The sequence below is a fragment of the Leopardus geoffroyi genome, chromosome C1, assembly GCF_018350155.1.
Source record: "Leopardus geoffroyi isolate Oge1 chromosome C1, O.geoffroyi_Oge1_pat1.0, whole genome shotgun sequence".
Lineage (NCBI taxonomy): Eukaryota > Metazoa > Chordata > Mammalia > Carnivora > Felidae > Leopardus > Leopardus geoffroyi.
The window spans coordinates 195,874,983-195,893,296 of record NC_059328.1 but is presented as its reverse complement, the minus strand read 5'-3'; the positions used below and the strand labels follow the sequence as shown (position 1 = coordinate 195,893,296).

Sequence of the window (18,314 nt, the reverse complement as noted above, 5' to 3'; positions counted from 1 at the left end):
AATGTCTTGAGATTTACTTATTTGTAAGTCTAGTTTTTTTTCTATTTAGAAAAATGGCATATTACATTTAGTAATCAAGACTTTATTAGGGGTGGGAGGGAGTCAAAATAATTCATTGATTTGCCTTTCTCCAAGGAAATTACTGCATTGAAGGAAAGAGAAAGAAGCTTTTGTTTCCTTTTGAAATGTATTCCTTAAGGGAAGGAGTAGTCACTTGGGAATGAGTGAGGGTAGAATGTACCAGCACATCATTCAAACATGATGGTTATTTCGATGTGATTATTAGACCGGAGTGCTACCTCACACTCTGGGAAAAAGAACTATAAACCACTTTTCACTTCCACGCTGGATTATTACATTTCATGATGGTCTCTATTTACTCTTATCATCCAAATCACAGAATTCCTTGACCATGTTTATGGATCCCTAATTTTGCAATGTGGTTTTCAGTTCTCATTTCCTCTTTTTTTAAAGCACACTGAATGAAATACAATGTTACCTTTCAACCTAAGATTAACAGAACGGAAAGTCACAAAATACACATTTTTAATATGAACCAACATCATTCATAGTCAAATATAAGAGGCAATACTACTATTTTACCTGTGCTAATCTATTCAGCCTATTTTTTTAATGTTTATTTATTTTTGAGAGAGGAGGGTGTGCGTGGAGGAGGGGCAGAGAGAGGGAGACAGAGAATCCCATCGGTCTCCCGCTCAGGAACTGAGAGATCATGACCTGAGCCAAAAATCAAGAGTCGAGAGTCAGACAGTTAACTGACTGAGCCACCCAGGTGCCACTATTCAGCCGAATTTTGAGAACGTAACCACCTGGGATAAAAGAGGGTTCGTCTTAAGCCAACATATCACATGAAGAGTACAATATAATCTTGTAAAGCATTTTTCCAAATCATTAGGCTTGACTATATTTTTATTCACCCGCTGATTCTGCAGCCCAAATTGAATTTCCCAGTTTTATTCCCTTCCCATTCAAGTAGCCTTACCACTGTTTACTGCTCCCACAATACCACTGGGCTAAGAAAACACAAGAATCAACTTGGGATGTACAATCTCATTAACATCTATTCTCAGGAAAATTATGAAGGAGGAAGTAAAAGCATAGGTGAGGGACAGGATATTGTAAACTCTCACTGTCCTCCTTCTAGTCATGGGTATGTGGTGTGCCTTATTTACAAAGAGCTGTTTTCAGAAAGCTGTTCTTTCTGTGTACAGAGATCCTATGTCAATATACTTTCTAACAGGGAGTCTGCAACAGATTTGCTTGAAGAATCCATTTCACTTTGCAAATGTATCATTTATTATTTTTTCTTTTTTATGTAATATAATTCAATGAAAAAATTTCAGTGGCATTTGGGGAATTTAGTTCATGGTAGTGAAGTAAAGTGTCTTTGTGTTTTGGGATGTGAAGATTTTGTGTATGAAAAAAAAATAGTGCCCTCCTCTCACAACAAGAAAAAGCAAGCAGATGGTGATGAGATATTGTCAAAGGAGGGGTCAGATGTTTCAGCCATGAGATGTGCCAACTAGAAGTTAAACTTACCTTTTATCACCTTGGTCTTTTGAACAGTCTTAAGAAAGTATATAATTGAGGTAACGTATGCAGGGCTCATTGGACACACTTATGAAATAGAACTCACTAACTTCACAGATAACCACTCCAAGGAAACCGAACAAATAACAGGAAAAGTGTTGCACACTTTCTAGTTTACATCTTTCAGCATGCCAGCATTCAACTGAGGCAAAATTATTATGCACCTGGTTACCTCCTCCACTGGTCTCACTGTCACATGAGCTGACTTATAAAGGCCTTCACTCACTGGGATAGTGAACACCCAGTGGGCACTCAATATCCTGCTGCCAAGTGAATTAATCTCAAATCCATTCAGCAACAAACATCCCAATCAAGTATTAAGTCTGAAAAATTACATTAGAAATAGTAAAACAAGATGACAGCGGACCAAATGACAGCAATTGGCCAGATTTGCTCTTTCATACTGTTGGATTCCCTGAGCACTGAGAAAAAATATAATATTTAAGTTTATATAGAGAGAGTATAGTATATATACTATTTTTAATTTATATATATAAATTATATATGTATATATAAATATACATACACATATATAAAGAATTATATATACACATATAAAGAAACATAGGGTTGGCTAAAGATGATGATCATACCTTATCCCGAATTATTTTAGTCAGCATTCTTGTATCCACTCCATAAATTGCAGGGACCTATAAGAAAGAAAATTTGTAGTGACAGTGAAATTGGAGGAAATAAGATCCAGCATATTGTTTTCAACTTACAAACTTAGCATCATCTATCTTCTTGAGCAGTAAATAATTTCCCTACTCCTTCTTTACTCTGACCCAGGGTGACTGTGTTGTCAGAACACGGTAAATTGCTGTTCCAGTTGGGAACAGGACTCTGAATACCGAGGACCTTCCACAGAATAAAAAATGAGAAATTCTGAACATCAATCTTCTGCTATAGTTTCGTTTCTTTTAACATAAGATGTTAAAGAGGCAATGTTATATATTTATATTATTACATGTATTTATATAGATAAATAATGGATTTGTGAACTGCAGAAGCAATCATATGTAAATACATGCAAATCCATGTTTTGAGCCAAACGTTCCTACTACCTACTACACACTCAACACATTTTTCTGAAGGTGTTGCTAAGTAATCAGGATGTAATAAGTTTGCCCATCCTATTAGGAAATCAGGCAATACCACCATTTGTTTTCTTTTCTTTGAGTAGTTTGGATAGAGACAGATATGGTAAAATAAAAGGGCGATGAGTTAGGAATCCGAAAAATAAGTTCTAATTTCTTTTCTTCCACCGTTTATTTCAGTGATGTTTGAGCAACATGTTTTTCCTCACCTGTACATACATAGAATGAGGTGAACTGATTACTCTCTTAGACCCTCTTCTACTCTATTCAAAGTGCATTTTTTTTTAATTTTTAATGTATATTTATTTACTTTGAGAGAGGGGCAGAGAGAAAGGGAAAGAGAGAATCCCAAGCATGCCCAACGCTGTCAGCACATAGCCCCACAAAGGGCAAGATCTCACCAACTGTGAGATCTTGACCTGAGCCAAAATTAAGGGTCGGAGGCTTAACCAGCTGAGTCACCCAGGCGCCCCTATTCCAAGCACATTTTAAAAACAAACTAACAAGTCATGAATTAAGTTCTTGCTCAAACTGTTAGTTCTTACGCAGAGCAGCTGTCATGTCAGTTCCCTAATGACACAAAGGAAACACTAGAGCGAGGGTCTCCTCAATGACCATTACAAAAATTAGTTGTCTGGGTAAGGGAAGTAAATTCAGATAATGGTTGAGAATAAAATAGTAGTAATTCAGGGGATGACATAAATGCCTTCTTCTCCCTTTCAAAATCTAGAAAGAATGAGACCCAGGAAGCCACAATTAAGATTTCTTGATTTCTCAGAAAGGAGCAACATTTAGCCCCAATACACAGATGCTCATTGGCGTGGCAGAGCTTTCTCGGAATCATATTCTGCCATTTACGGGCCCCGCACCAATCCAACAAAAAGCAGCTCCAGCAACACTGGAGATGAAGCCAAATATAGCGGGTCCCTTAACTTTAAGTACATCTGACATTCAGACCAGGAGAATCCTGTTACTTTATTACAAAATAATACTTAAACTAAGGAAAGGATAAGATAACGTTTTTAACCCTTTTCACGTACTACTTCAAATAAGACTATATCTAATTATGCGTCATAGAGTCACAACGTTTAAGCTAAAAGAAACTTAACAGCAATCTGTTTATGCTCTCATAAGAGTTAAAGATTTAGAAAGTGTGGTATGGTTACACGACCTGCACAAAATCACACAGCTACTTGATGGTAAGGCTGGTACTAAAAGCCATTACAGAAATACATACCGTGGTCCTGGGTGAAAGGGGATGGGAAAATTAAGTGGCTCAAGAATATAGAAAATTCTAAAATTTTCTCTAGCCCCTTTCCTCAAAGAGAAATGCTACCAAGCATGTGCCACCTAGTGGATTACACTAAAAATATGTGGCCCTCAGGGTTTAGAAGAGAATTGGTCCGAGAGAGAGAGAGAGAGAGAGAGAGAGAGAGAGAGAATTAGTCCAGACGGTGCAGCCTGCGTATTTCTCACCTTTTCTTCTTGTAGCCACTGCCCAAGACTCTTGTTAGCCAGCCAGTGGTGGTAGTCATTGCTATAGTTCAGAACCAGCAAACCTGCAACCTAGAAACAGAGTTGTTTGAAAGGCGTGACCACGAAATATTACACAATTCTTGTGACTTGTCATGACAGTCAGTTTGCATTTTTTTTTTAAATTCTTTTTTTCAATGTTTATTTATTTTTGGGACAGAGAGAGACAGAGCATGAACGGGGGAGGGGCAGAGAGAGAGGGAGACACAGAATCGGAAACAGGCTCCAGGCTCTGAGCCATCAGCCCAGAGCCTGACGCGGGGCTCGAACTCACGGACCGCGAGATCGTGACCTGGCTGAAGTCGGACGCTTAACCGACTGCGCCACCCAGGCGCCCCAGTTTGCATTTTTTTTTAAAGGTTTATTATATCCATTGATACGAGGCTTAAAATCCTTGGGACTTGAAGGAAAAGGAACAGGATCAACATTTTTCTCTTAAAATACATCACTGTTGCCTTAATTACCATGTTGAGGAAAAGTCTTAGCCCAGTTGCTAACTCCTGTCCCCGACTTCTCAGCACCCTGGTAACTTTCCTCCACGGAATTTATCAATAATCTAGTTAATAATCATTTGTTTAATGTACATGAAGAATAAATAATTTTTGGCTACATTTAAAGGAGACTGAGAAACACAGGGAAAATTGTGAGAAATAGAATTACTCTAAATGATCAGTCCAAGTCATTCAAAAATAGAGTGGCAAAAAAAAAACAAAAAAGAATGAAAACATAGAGTGATTAATTTGGAGTATATGTTTTTTAATTGTTTATATGGTCCACATTCCTAATATTATCCAAATTTATTTTGATTAGGAAATCTTAATGTGTTTACTTTTAGAATGGCATACAAGTTATCTTTTATTCATCCTCTAAATAAGATAAGATTAAAAGGCAAATAGTTGATACAGAGTTGATTACCAAGGATCTTTTAAAGGGTAATTCATCACCATTTCTTGCAGCATAGTTGTCATTTAGACTCATAACAACATCTTTCCAAATTAAGCCAAGTTTCATCCAAGGCATTAAGAACAAATGCAAGTGTCATGAAAAATGAAATTCAAAATAATGTTATGTTAAAAATTATTCTCATATGGGGCGCCTGGGTGGCGCAGTCGGTTGAGCGTCCGACTTCAGCCAGGTCACGATCTCGCGGTCCGTGAGTTCGAGCCCCGCATCAGGCTCTGGGCTGATGGCTCAGAGCCTGGAGCCTGTTTCCGATTCTGTGTCTCCCTCTCTCTCTGCCCCTCCCCCGTCCATGCTCTGTCTCTCTCTGTCCCAAAAATAAAATAAACGTTGAAAAAAAAAATTTAAAAAAAAAAAAAATTATTCTCATATACATAGGAATAAGGTTGAGAACATGAATTTAATGGTTTGTACTACAGTATTAGAGAGAAACTTTGCCCACCCTAGATTCTTAAAAATAAATCAACTATCCCCCCTTCAGTTGAGACTTCTTCTTTTTTTATGTTTATTTACTTATTTTATTTATTTTTTTAAATGTTTATTTATTTCTGAGACAGAGAGAGACAGAGCATGAGTGGGGGAGGGGCAGAGAGAGAGGGAGACACAGAATCTGAAGCAGGCTCCAGGCTCTAAGATGTCAGCACAGAGCCCGACGCGGGGCTCGAACTCACAGACCATGAGATCATGACCTGAGCCGAAGTCGGACGCTTAACCGACTGAGCCACCCGGATGCCCCTTATGTTTACTTATTTTTGAGAGAGACAGAGTGAGAGTGAGCAGGGGAGGGACAAAGAGAGAGGGAAACACGGAATCTGAAACAGGCTCGACTCCAAGCTGTCAGCACAGAGCCTGACGCGGGGCTTGAACTCACAAACTGTGAGATCATGACCTGAGCTGAAGTCAGATGCTCAACCTATTGAGCCACTCAGGCGCCCCAAGACTTCTTGTTTTTTTTAGAGTAGACTCCACATCCAACATGGGGCTCAAACTCACGACCCTGAGATCAAGAGTTGCATGCTCTAGCGACCGAGCCAGGCAGACACCCCAGATGGAGACTTTTTAAATAGTCGTCGCTGGCACTACCTTAATTCCATCAGACTCCAAATATTTGCTGAGTCCCAGTTCATCCAGGGCAGTAGTGTCAGGGGCTCCACCATTCCCAATAATGGGATTGGCCATGGTGAGAATCTGTCCCTTGTAGGCAGGGTCAGTAAGGGCTTCTGGGTACCTGAGTAAACACGTCAAAAAATTACCAACAAAAAAATGCACGTAACTACAAAACTACAACATACATACATGCTCTTAACTATTGAACCCTTGAAAATGACAGAACATGAGATTAAAATCCTGTAAACCTGCTTCTAGATTTTAGAAAATCTAGAAAATGAAAATGTATCCCATGATATGACTGATATGAAAAGACAAACTGATTCTTTTTTTTTTATTTTCATTTGAGTATAGTTGACACACAGTGTTGCGTTAATTTTAGGCCTACAACATAGTAATTCAGCGTCTCTATGTGTTATGCTCTGCTCACAAGTGTAGCTACCATCTGTCATGACACAAGGCTATTACGGTATCACTGACCATATTCCCTATGTGGTACCCTTTATTCCTGTGACTTATTTATTCTATAACTGGAAGCCTGTACTTTCCACTCTCCTTTACCCATTTTGCCCTTCCCCCACCCCTCTTTCTGGCAACCATAGTTTGTTCTCTGTACTTGTGCGTCTGATTCTGCTTTTAAAACAAATGGACTCTTAAGTACTAAGGCATATTCTCATATAATTTTCATTCCCTCAATTTCTTAAAATTTTTAATTCCTTACAATTTCCTTCACAGGGTCTTCATTGTTTTTTAATATTTTTTTATGTTTATTTATTTGAGAGAGAGAGAGAGAGAGTGCATGCACACAAGCAGAGAAGGGGCAGAGAGAGAGAGAGAAACCCAAGTAGGTTCCACACTGTCAGTGCAGAGCCCCACGTAGGGCTCGAACTCACGAATGGTGAGATCATGACCTGAGTTGGAACCAAGAGTCAGACGTTTAACCGACTGAGCCACCCAGATGCCCCATAGAGTCTTCATTTTTTAAATATTGTTCTATTTAAAGTTTGCAGATATCCTGAAGTTTCCACTTGTCCACCAGACATGAGTCCACACTAATATTTACTGTTAGGGCCAATATCACCAAAATATTAACTGTCAAATATTTTTAAGTTTTTTAAAAAATATCATTTAGGAAACTGAAGAGAATCCTTATTACATCAATGGTGGCTGCATGGGTATATATGTTTATTAAAATTCACTGAACATTTAAAATGAATGAATTAATATCTATACCAGAATTAATAACATAAATGTAGTAGGTTTTTATTTTAAAGTCCGGAGAAAGGGAAAAAAAAGATTACATGTATTCTATGAAAGAATTACTCAATGAAGTTGATTTTTAACATAGCTTTAGAAAAAGGTATATAACTTGGAGTTATTATCAACTTAGAAAAGAAAATCAACCCCACAAAAATTGACCTCAAGCACTTCTGACTTCTAAATCAAAAGACTCCAAACAACTAATTTAAAGTACTGATGTGGAATTATGGAGGAATGCATTAGGTCTTTATTTTAAAATTAAAAACACATAAATTCTAGGGGCGCCTGGGTGGCTCAGTCGGTTAAGCGTCTGACTTCAGCTCAGGCCGTGATCTCACGGTTTGTGGGTTCGGGCCCCACGTCGGGCTCTGTGCCGACAGCTCAGAGCCTGGAGCCTGCTTTGGACTCTGTGTCTCCCTCTCTCTCTCTGCCCCTCCCCTGCTCTCTGTCTCTCTCTCTCAAAATAATAAATAAAAACACATATACTCTCATTTTTATTATATATATATACATATATATGTGCATATATATCACTCTTATTCTTAGTAGTAAGGAACATTATTCCAGTAAATACCAGGTGTTATCTATAACTATTCCATGCACTGGAATCTATTGCAAGTGTGGCCCCCTTCTCGCATTCTCACTTTCTGTAGAATGAGTTAAACCAAATCTTTCTTGTAGATTATTAGTGAAAATGAATGTAAGTGCTAAGGGGGACAGAATCAACAACCTTGAAACCAATACAGTTCAACACAGGAAGTAGTCAACATAAATTCTTCAACCCCATCCAGACAAGCTCCTCCCAGAACTACTTTTGTCAATAGAACACTTAGTCTTTCAGCTCAGCAAACCCTTAGGTGACTAGGGTTTATCATACTTATCCACACCTCCATCAGCTAATTTCTCAGATGCCTTTCACCTGTCAGGAACTGCCAATTTTTTAACCAAGGCTTACACACAATAAAAATGCATTTCTTGAAGATGAAAAACAAAATAACACCTTTAATTACCAACCACCTTACTGAGTGAGCCACACAATGAATGAAAACAACAGTTCTCAATGGAAAATAGGGTCCGTGGACTAATCTACTAATGAATGCCTTTTCTTACATCAGAAACATCTTTAATTAATTTAATTTTACTTCCCTTTCTTCTTTCTCTCCATAAAAGAACTGGCCATTCCCTTTAAACATATGCTTACAATACTCTCTCCAGTAAATGAATAAATACAGCTTGTCCTAGAGAACTGCAGCATTAGAAGCAAATTAATCCATCAGGTCCTGTTTGACTTTTGTGATGTGACAAGATTTATTACCCATAATCTATCACAGAGAAGAAAACTCTAGTGCCCTCCATCATTCTGATCTATATTAAACAGTTGTCTGTTGGCAGGTATATTAACACAGCTAGTAATTAGTGCTGTCGAAAAGCTTAAATAATTGCCTGGTGAAGCAAAACTTTGCAAACAGCTTTCATACACTGTAATTTAATGTTCTCACCAGTGGAACTATTTTAAAACCCATCTAATATTCTTTATTTCAAACGGAGAGCCAAGAGTTTAAAGAAGAATATATGTTAATAGTATAATGGAAGTTTGGCCAGTGGATAATCTCAATATCCATTAACTCAATGTGTCCGTGTCTTTATAAGGTTAACTGAATTTTCCCAAAGAATGTATTAAATATTCTATGCTATAGAAGTTTAGTCCACCGAGTCTCTAATGGAAACCTCTTGAAACCATCCGGTCATATTTTTTAAAGAACTCATATGTTTTTTTTAATCCCAACTATAAATTACTATCTAATCCAACATCCTCATTTTTGTATGTGGAAACTATGATTCAGAAAGGTTAAGGGATTTTCTCAATATTGTATAACCAGTTGTCATTGAAGTTTATACCAGAACTTCAGCCTCCTGGTTCCCAGATGAACAAATATTTGTTGGCTAGGTAAGAACAGCTACGTGATTTCTGTAGCAGCTCTTATCTTTGTTGCTGTATAGCTATTATCAGATCTTAAATACTAAGTTGGGTTTCAGTTGATAATTTTGAAAATGTCAGACCCATGAACCTGCTCTCCTTTTGATTGCTTCAAGAAAATAAATGTACCTGTTATTTTGCCTTTCTTATTACAGTGTGAATTTACATAGACTATCTAAGAACTGTCTCAGCTCCTAACAGTAGTTCATATTAGATGTGCAAATCTGATTCTTAACTTCACTGAAGGAATGACACTAGAATGAGATACCCATCCTTTTCCTTGCTCCATACCTTTCCTTGCAGAAGCCGCTCACTAATCTAACAGAACCTGTCACCTCGGACCCTAGTTTTCTAGAATTACTTGTATTCCTTATTTCCAGGGTAATACCAGGGTCCATGTTCTCTTTCATTTACAGCAGCAGGGAGGAGTTTGTGTCCCTGCCTTCTTTCCGGGATGGCTAGACTAGACAACATACAGGCTCAGTGTGATGTCAGGACAATACGCAATCTTAGCATAATGTGATGATTTCAACCTACCCCCATGAGTAAGATTATCTCGTTATTCCTCTGCATAAAGGAAGAATAAAACCTTGGCACACGAGCATTACTCACCCTGCTAGGCCAGTATTAAAAACCACTTCACCAGCAACAGAGGATGGATGGCCAAAGGAGTAGCCTTTCATCTTTGTTCCATCTTCCAGGACAATGTGTGCTGTCTGTGCCTAAAGGAACAGATTCACGAATCTTAGCAGAATACAAAACACGAGGCACAACTAGTTGAAAAATATCCAAAGATACAATACGCAAATGTATTAAATAAATGTACAGTACATTTGATGAAACCGTACTGCCTATATTTGGAGTTGCGCTCCTGTTCCTTGTCACTTTTCTTCAAACCTGTGGCTCTTGTCACTGGAAGGTGTTTTATTTTGTTTTGCTTGAAAGAGGAACTGCAGCATGTTGATACATTGTATATTCCGAATCTACTTGTAGAGTTACTGACAATCCAAAAATAGTTCAGTTGAGCTGAAATGCTATGTGTCTATCTTTTGCCCCCTTAATATTTCACAGCTATGCTCAAGTATAGCTTTAAGGGAAGTTCATGAGTTTGCAAAAACATTGCGTATTGTACCAGACAGCTCATCATCACTCTGAGGTTTAGAGCTAGAAGGAATCTTCAAGATTATCCATCAAATTGTGTTCCAGAGAACTCTTGTATTTGACTTCATGCTCCCAAGGCCTGCCCCTCCACACTAGCTTTATGGTCATAAAGAAGCTGAAACCTTATCGCTCTATTAATACTGACAGAGAAGCAAGCACTATGAAACATCTAAAAATAGATCACATTATATTTTTTAGTAGAGTTAATGATATCCATGTCTGGTTCTCTTTTTAGAGTCCAACGCATTCTGAATTTGATAACTTCACCATGCTAATCTTTGAACTAGCTTCTGTAAATTCTTGGCTAAGAAGACGGACAATGAGAGAAACTTATCTAAGAAGCAGACATTGGCCACTCTTCAAAAATACCCTAAATTCTATTGTTGAAACAATTTAGGTCAAATCTCAATTTCCATAAAATTCAGGGAAGAGAGAAATGTTAAACTGTACTTTGCAATTCAAAATATAGACTGTAAGAAACTACAGGACAAAATAAGTGAAACATGGTTTTAAAAAATAAGATGAGGAAAAACATCTCTGCAAGAATTGAGGAAATTTGATTATTTTTTAGCATAAATTTTTAAGATTGAAGATGGCATTATGCTTATATTTAAGAGTGTTTTTCTTAAGATATACACTGAAATACTTAAGGATAAAATAATTTCCTTCAAAATATTCAGAGGTTAGGGCAAATGGGTAGAGATATGAAACAAATTCAGCCATGAGTTGAAATTGATGAAGTAAGGGAGATCAGTGTGCAGGTCCTTCTGCAAAGATTAAGTGCGGCCATTAAAGAGAAACATGAATTCTCTACTTGATTTCTCTTGCATTTTTAGGACTGGACTCATAGTGTCTAACCCTTTTGCACCCTGCCATCCACACCCACCCCCCCCCCCCCCACACACACACACCAACCTGGTATATAGCTGAAACTCAGTAAGTGATTTCCAGACCTCTGTTACTACATTCCTCTAACTTTGCAACAGGCACTCAGTTATTCAAGTGCTAAAATGGAAAACCCTGATTATTTTTCTATAGAAGTCTTCTCTGTAGAAATACAATGTGTCTTTTAGGTACAAAGTCCACAAATCTCTGGCCATTGGAATGATGCTCTTTGTATAAAGTAGTGTTTGATCATCTTTAAACCAATATACCCTGTGCCTAAATATTATTTATGTGTGGATATGCATACACACAAAACATTTGCACGCAAAATATTTTAGTATTTCCTATTAAAATTGATATGTTTGGGGCACCTTGGTGGCTCAGTCAGTTAAGCAGCTAACTCTTAATTTCAGCTCGGGTCATGATCTCACAGACCCTGGGGTCAGGTCCCGCATGGGGCTCTGTGCTGACAGTATGGAGCCTGCTTGGGATTCTCTCTCTCTCTCTCTCTCTCTCTCTCTCTCTCTCTCTCTCTCTCTCCCGCCCCTCCCTCCCTCCCTCTCTTTCAAAATAAATAAATATGTTAACTTTAAAAATATTTTTAAAAAAAGAATTTTCTTTAAAAAAAAGATTCTTTCTCTCCTCTACCCCTCCCTTGCTCGCTCTCTCTTTTCCTCTCTCAATAAAATAAAATAAAATAAAATAGACATATTTAAGGTATTTCTCTCAACCAGAAAGTTCTTGTTTTTAATTGGAGGTACTATGCATGGATTTAAAACACATATTTCTGAGAAATGTGGACAAAATGCTGTCTGCACATCTTATATGTGTTTCTGACTATGAGTGTGTGTGTGTGTGTGTGTGTGTGTGTGTGTCCATAGGCAAAGTTAGCCAAAAGAATTTTGTCCTTTACTTGGCGTAAAAATTACCTTTGAGATAAATTTTTGTTTTATGTGTAGTCTTGGAACCAGTGTTCGAGATCTCAAGCTTGACACTTTACCTTTGAATAGTTATCGTTTATCTTCTCAGCAACTAAACTAAAAAAGCTTTTGGAATTACTGAGCACAAAGGAAACCACAATGAGTAATTAACGTTAATATGAGTGATGACAGGACTTCCATACAAGTTCTGGATTCTGCTTATATACACAGGAAGTCAGCTTTGCATGTCACTTTTTCTAACAGCATGATTCTCTTATCTCGCATTTCATTTCAATTTGTCAACTATTGTTTATTTACAACTCAAGACCCAGGTGGAGGATTTTAGGAAGTAAGAGTGCTAAAATTATTACAAGCTAATCAAATGTCTTTGGTGATAGTTCTCAGTAGGGGTATTTTTAATGGGAAAATTTCCCACATATCTCTGACATATTTCACTAGGTGACACTCTTTGGTCCAAGTAATGAAAATTCACTGTCAAAAAAAAAAAAAGTCTTCTACTAAAAATATTTTCTGTTCTTCAGGAAGTCATGTGTAACCTACATGCTTTCACAAAATGGAAGGAGGGAAGCAAACATTTTCCTAAACGATATATAACTTTGATAGAACTTATAATAAACTTAGTTGGCAAAATGAGAGCCAACTACAAATTTCCACTGTTTTCTATACACCAGTTTATCTATCCTACTCTAAGCCCCACCTGCCTAAAATATCATCTCTGTTTTCATTTTTCTTTCTTTTCTCTTCTCATCTCAGAGTTTTAAATTTTCTGATCTCTAGGTTAGGCACCATCTAATTATTTTAAAGAAAGGTAAAAATTAACATAAGCAAATCCAACTCCTGCTAGCCTGTTCCTACAAATCTATTTGGCATTTTTCTTTCTCTCTCCATGGGACTGGTTTCCTACTTTGCTTTCAGTCTTTTAAAGATATATTTGAGGAGACATTTACTGTTGCCCGAAATAGTCCCTGAGATTCTGTTCAATATGTCTTTTTGATCCTTTAATTATATTTTTTGTTCTTTTTGGCAGCTTTTATAGATCTTCCAATCCTCTTTGTCACTACACATTACATTGTTACAAGGCTCTGTTTATTGCCTATAGTACCCTTTATATTCCACTTAACTACACGGGCCTCTGATGAGTTTAAAATGATGAGTGCCAATTGACTTATCTATGGATTGATAGAGGAACTCTGAACAAAGAGCTATTATTTGGAATCCCCTCTTCTAGCTAATAGTTCCCCAAATGCTATTTCATTCCAATGAGTCCAAAAGAAATCACCTTGTTACCATTATAAGATATTTTAGTAGCCTCAGTCCTAGTAGAAAGATGTCCGTAGCCTAGAAATTAGATGGTAACATTAAGTGATAATTTAAGTGCTTACTGCCAGAGCACTTTAATACTTTGAATGCTAGAAGTACAAAGGAAACCTTATTGAAGAGAAGCCTATACACTCATAGAATGTCAGTAATAGTAACCAAGTATAAATAAATATGAATTCTACTAAGCAAATGACCTCTATCACAACATGGTCTCTGTGTGTTTAATAAAAATGTATATGCCAATAATACCATTTAGACATTCCGTTCAAAACGTCATCGAGCTCCTACCATGTGCCAAGTCCTATCCTAGTCTCTGGAAATACATGGACAAATGTCCCCAGGCATCCCCTCTAACAAAAGGACTAGATATGTGCAAGAATGCACTTCTTTCTACAAAGAAGAAACCTCAAAAAGAATAGCATTGAAGCACCTAGAGATACAAAGATACATAAAATATCCTTTCCTTCAGAAAATGTCTCTTTAATACAAGAATTCACCCTTCCTTTTCCATCTATGCTTTAAGTAATAAAAATTAAAATTTTACAGAGGTGCCTGGGTGGTTTAGACAGTTAAGCATACGACTATTTTTTTTATTTTGAATGTTTATTTATTTTTGAGAGAGAGAGACAGAGAAACAGAGCACAAGCAGGTGAGGGGCAGAGAGAGAGAGGGAGACACAGAATCCAAAGCAGGCTCTAGGCTCTGAGCTGTCAGCACAGAGACTGATGCAGGGTTCCAACTCACGAACCTGAGCCAAAGTCAGATGCTTAACCGACTGAGTCACCCACGTGCCCCAAGCATCTGAGTTGATTTTTGCTCAGGTCATGATCTCAGTTCATTTCGGCTCAGTTCATGAGATCCAGCCCTACTTTGGGTCCTGCACTGATAGCATGGAGCCTGCTTGAGATTCTTTCTTCCCTTTCTCTCTCTACCCTTCCTCTACTCTTTCTCTGTCTCTTGCTCACTTTCTCTCTCAAAATAAATAAATAAGCATTAAAAAAGTTAAAATTTTATGAAAGAAATTCATGTCAAAGTTTGAATTTAAAGTCCAAAATTTAAGGACTCCTTCAAGTCTGTTCAAATGTCATCCATGCTCTTGGCGAGACCTACCTTTACCATTCTATTTAAAATTACAGTATAGCCCCCAGTGCTCTGTTTAGTCTTTCCTTCCTTTATAGCAGTCATTACCTCCTAACATATTATCCAGCATCTTATTTATTATCTACTTCATCCCACTAGAAAACAAACTTCATGTGGGCAGAGTATTAGGTCAGCTTCGTTCACTGGAAAGAAGTAGCCAACGTCATTAGTAGTTGATCTAAAGCCAACATCAGTGCCTGGCACAGAGTAGACAACTGTTTAATTTTTGTTGCATGAATAAAGACTCACTGAGTATAAATCGGAAGAAAATAACATAATAAAATGTTGGAAAGCATTACCATTATCATCATTATTATTCAGTTTTTAATTTGTTCAAGGTATGGATTTAAAAATAAGCAAGTACTTGTTTTGACTTGCCTTTTCAATATGCTTAACTAAGAATGCTTTTCTATAACACCTTTAGTCTCATAATGTGGAGATATTCTATATGCTAACTAACTAGAATTTAAATAAAAACTGGAAACAAAAAAAAATAATATGGAGATATGGTGTTGGGAAAGAGATGTGAGTGGCACTGAGGGAAAAGAGGGTGAGGAAGGGAAAAATCAGTGGCTAGTTATACCAGGATATGCATGCTGAGTATGTGGTATATAAGTGTACAAACCCATGTTGTGCTGAGTTAAGACAAATATCATGATAATTCAAAACAAAAGATCGTTTGTATCAATTTACTAGGCATTTCACATGAAAGAGGCTGAAAGCGCTTGAACTACTTAACAAACTGTTTCATTCCCTATTTCACTTTGTAAATATAGACACAGAATGAGAAAACTCTCCTTACCTAGTATATTCTACAATATTGGTGGTATGGGAAGAAAATACTGTTTTCTTCTATTTAACTTTAGGATAATTTATACAAGTGAATCTTGAAGAAAAATTATTTTATGTTTCTCATATTATTCTCAGGTATTAAAATATGAATTTGCTGAAGCAAATTCAAGCAAAAGGTCTAAGGTGAACTCAAAAGGATCAAAAGTTATTTTGAAACTGAAAACTATTTACTCCTTGATCACCAAAATTAGTTGAATAAACATGTATTATTATCCACCTTGCTCAATTAGAAATTGAAGTCTAACTTGCTCTTGCCTCTTTGTTAATCGTTGTAGAGCAATACAAGCAAGCAATAGATTCTAAAGCGAGTTGAATCTGACCCTGTTTGGTGGAATTGTGAAGGATTTTAGTTTGGTTTGCTCTCACTAGACATGGGAAACAACTATTATCCTTCCAAATGTGAATACTTATATGAGCATTAATTGCAGATGGCTACTTTGGATTTTTCCATGTTTTTCTTTTTTGTTGTTGTTGTTGTTGACCTGGGGTGAACGAGTCTCAATTCTTTTCGCATGACTTTACAGTTCTTCATTTTCCTTTTTCCCCTCTTGGTCTTTAGCTAATATTCCAATAACTTTTCTTAGTAAAACCTTCATGAAAATTAAATTCCATGTGTGAAAGGATCCACTTAGTGGCTTAATTTTAATTGAGTACTCATTTTCATTATACTGTAATTCTTCATCACTAATTAAATGCATATGAAATTACAATAATATTCTTCAAATCTCAAGATCATAGCCAGTAAAAAAACTTAACTTTTAGTTTACTATCTAATTTTAGATTTAAGTACCTCAAAGTCAAATGACTAGTTAAATGTTGTTGTTACAAACTTTTACTTATGTTGACTCAACCAAATTCACAATAAATTTCTGAAATATAACAAAGAAGTTTTGGGTTTTATCTGTACCAGTCTTCAGCTTAACAGTTAAGAGATATTTAAACTGCTTTGGTTAATCGAATGTAAATCAATCCTTTTTCTCCACTCAATGTCATTTATCAACCCAACTAAAGGTATAGTCCTTTAGCCTACTAAAGGTAACAAGGAGAGAAACCTTAGAACAAGGGACAGCAGAATAAGAAGCATCTATCTGGGACTCTCATTTCAATAAGGTCAGTTACACTGGGTTTGGCAAATGCTTAGATCACAGATTTTGAAAGACAAAATAACTATCCATTATAAATATATGAATACATATAGGCATTTCAGGATAAGAGTAGAGTATAACTTTCCATTCAACCAGGGGAGGAATTATTTTAGGTATAGAGAGGACAGACTTTAGGGAAAAAAATTCATAGACTATGGTCAATCACTTCCTCTACCCCATCCATTCCAGTCCATGCACAGCCATTGGGGACTGTTCAAAATTGTGCTCAGTGTAAGGGAAGGAGAGGTAATATAAATATAAATGAGGTTGGGTTGGAGAGAGAAATTTTGACCATCTCTCTCACCTTTCACCATTTGGCTTTCTCTTTCCCTCCCTATACCCTTCCTGGTAAAATATGGATTTCACTGTTTTTATTTGTTTATTTGTTTTGTTTCATTTTGTTTTGTTTTTGCTTTTTGTTCACTTAATTTGGGTTTGGGGTTTTGTAAATGTGAATAATTGTTGTGTGTTAAAGGTCAGTTCCACAGATGCCTTTGGAGACTCTGTCAGAAAACCAAGCCTTGAAGAGCCATCATGATTCACGTATGCCCAATTTCTCACCCTCATGCATGCACTCTCTTTTTCCTATTTACCCAAATTCCACCACTTGTTAGAAACCCAAGCTTGATCATCTCTGTGCATTAACCAAACAAGCAGTGGAAAACCTGCCCCTTCCCAAATTAAGGCTAAACAAAAATTGGCACTTATAATTTACTGTCCCATATCCAAGTATATGACTAATTTCCCCAATAAGATTATAGGCAACACCAGACAACATCAAGGATAGAGAGCCTGCCTTATACGTCCAACACAGCATCACCAGCATATAATACAATGCCTGGAACATAGTGGATGATTGGAGAAACCATTTTATACCTCTCTGAATTCGTACCATGGCCCATGAAGTTAACTTTCAGAGACTTTGGAAAGGTCATTTAACCCTGAGTCTACAAGGGAGAATTAGAAGGAATGATTGATGATTTTGCAAAATGGAATTGAGCAAGACTTGCTCAGCCCTTCTTAAGTTTCTTTTCAAAAAAAGCCTGTTCTCAGTTGTACATCAAGGTGGGAGAGCTGCAGTTGTAAGTGAATACGTTTGACTCAGGGACTAGGAGGTCTGAGAAGTCTGGTTACAGATCTAGGCCCTGTTTTCTAAACAGCTTTAACAGTAATAAAACTGATATTCAGATTGCTACCTGTTTGAATACTGTGTCTTATTTCTGTATTGATTCTAAAAATAGAGGTTGAGAGAAGATATCATTATCACCCCTAAAACCTTACCAGTAGCAAATACCTAGCAAATATTGATTAGTTGAATAAATGA

At 36.9% G+C, this 18,314-nt stretch overlaps 1 protein-coding gene across 1 annotated transcript in view; it reads right to left on the bottom strand.

Annotated features, from left to right (window-relative positions):
- The window catches only part of CPS1 (carbamoyl-phosphate synthase 1), a 128,614-nt gene that overhangs the window by 96,192 nt on the left and 14,108 nt on the right, over nt 1-18,314 (bottom strand). The window contains exons 2-5 of the mRNA XM_045481104.1: nt 10,159-10,268; nt 6,285-6,429; nt 4,185-4,274; nt 2,205-2,261 (exon numbers count right to left, since the gene is read on the bottom strand). Of these exons, the coding sequence (XP_045337060.1) occupies nt 2,205-2,261; nt 4,185-4,274; nt 6,285-6,429; nt 10,159-10,268 (402 nt within the window). The remainder of the gene's footprint in view (nt 1-2,204; nt 2,262-4,184; nt 4,275-6,284; nt 6,430-10,158; nt 10,269-18,314) is intronic.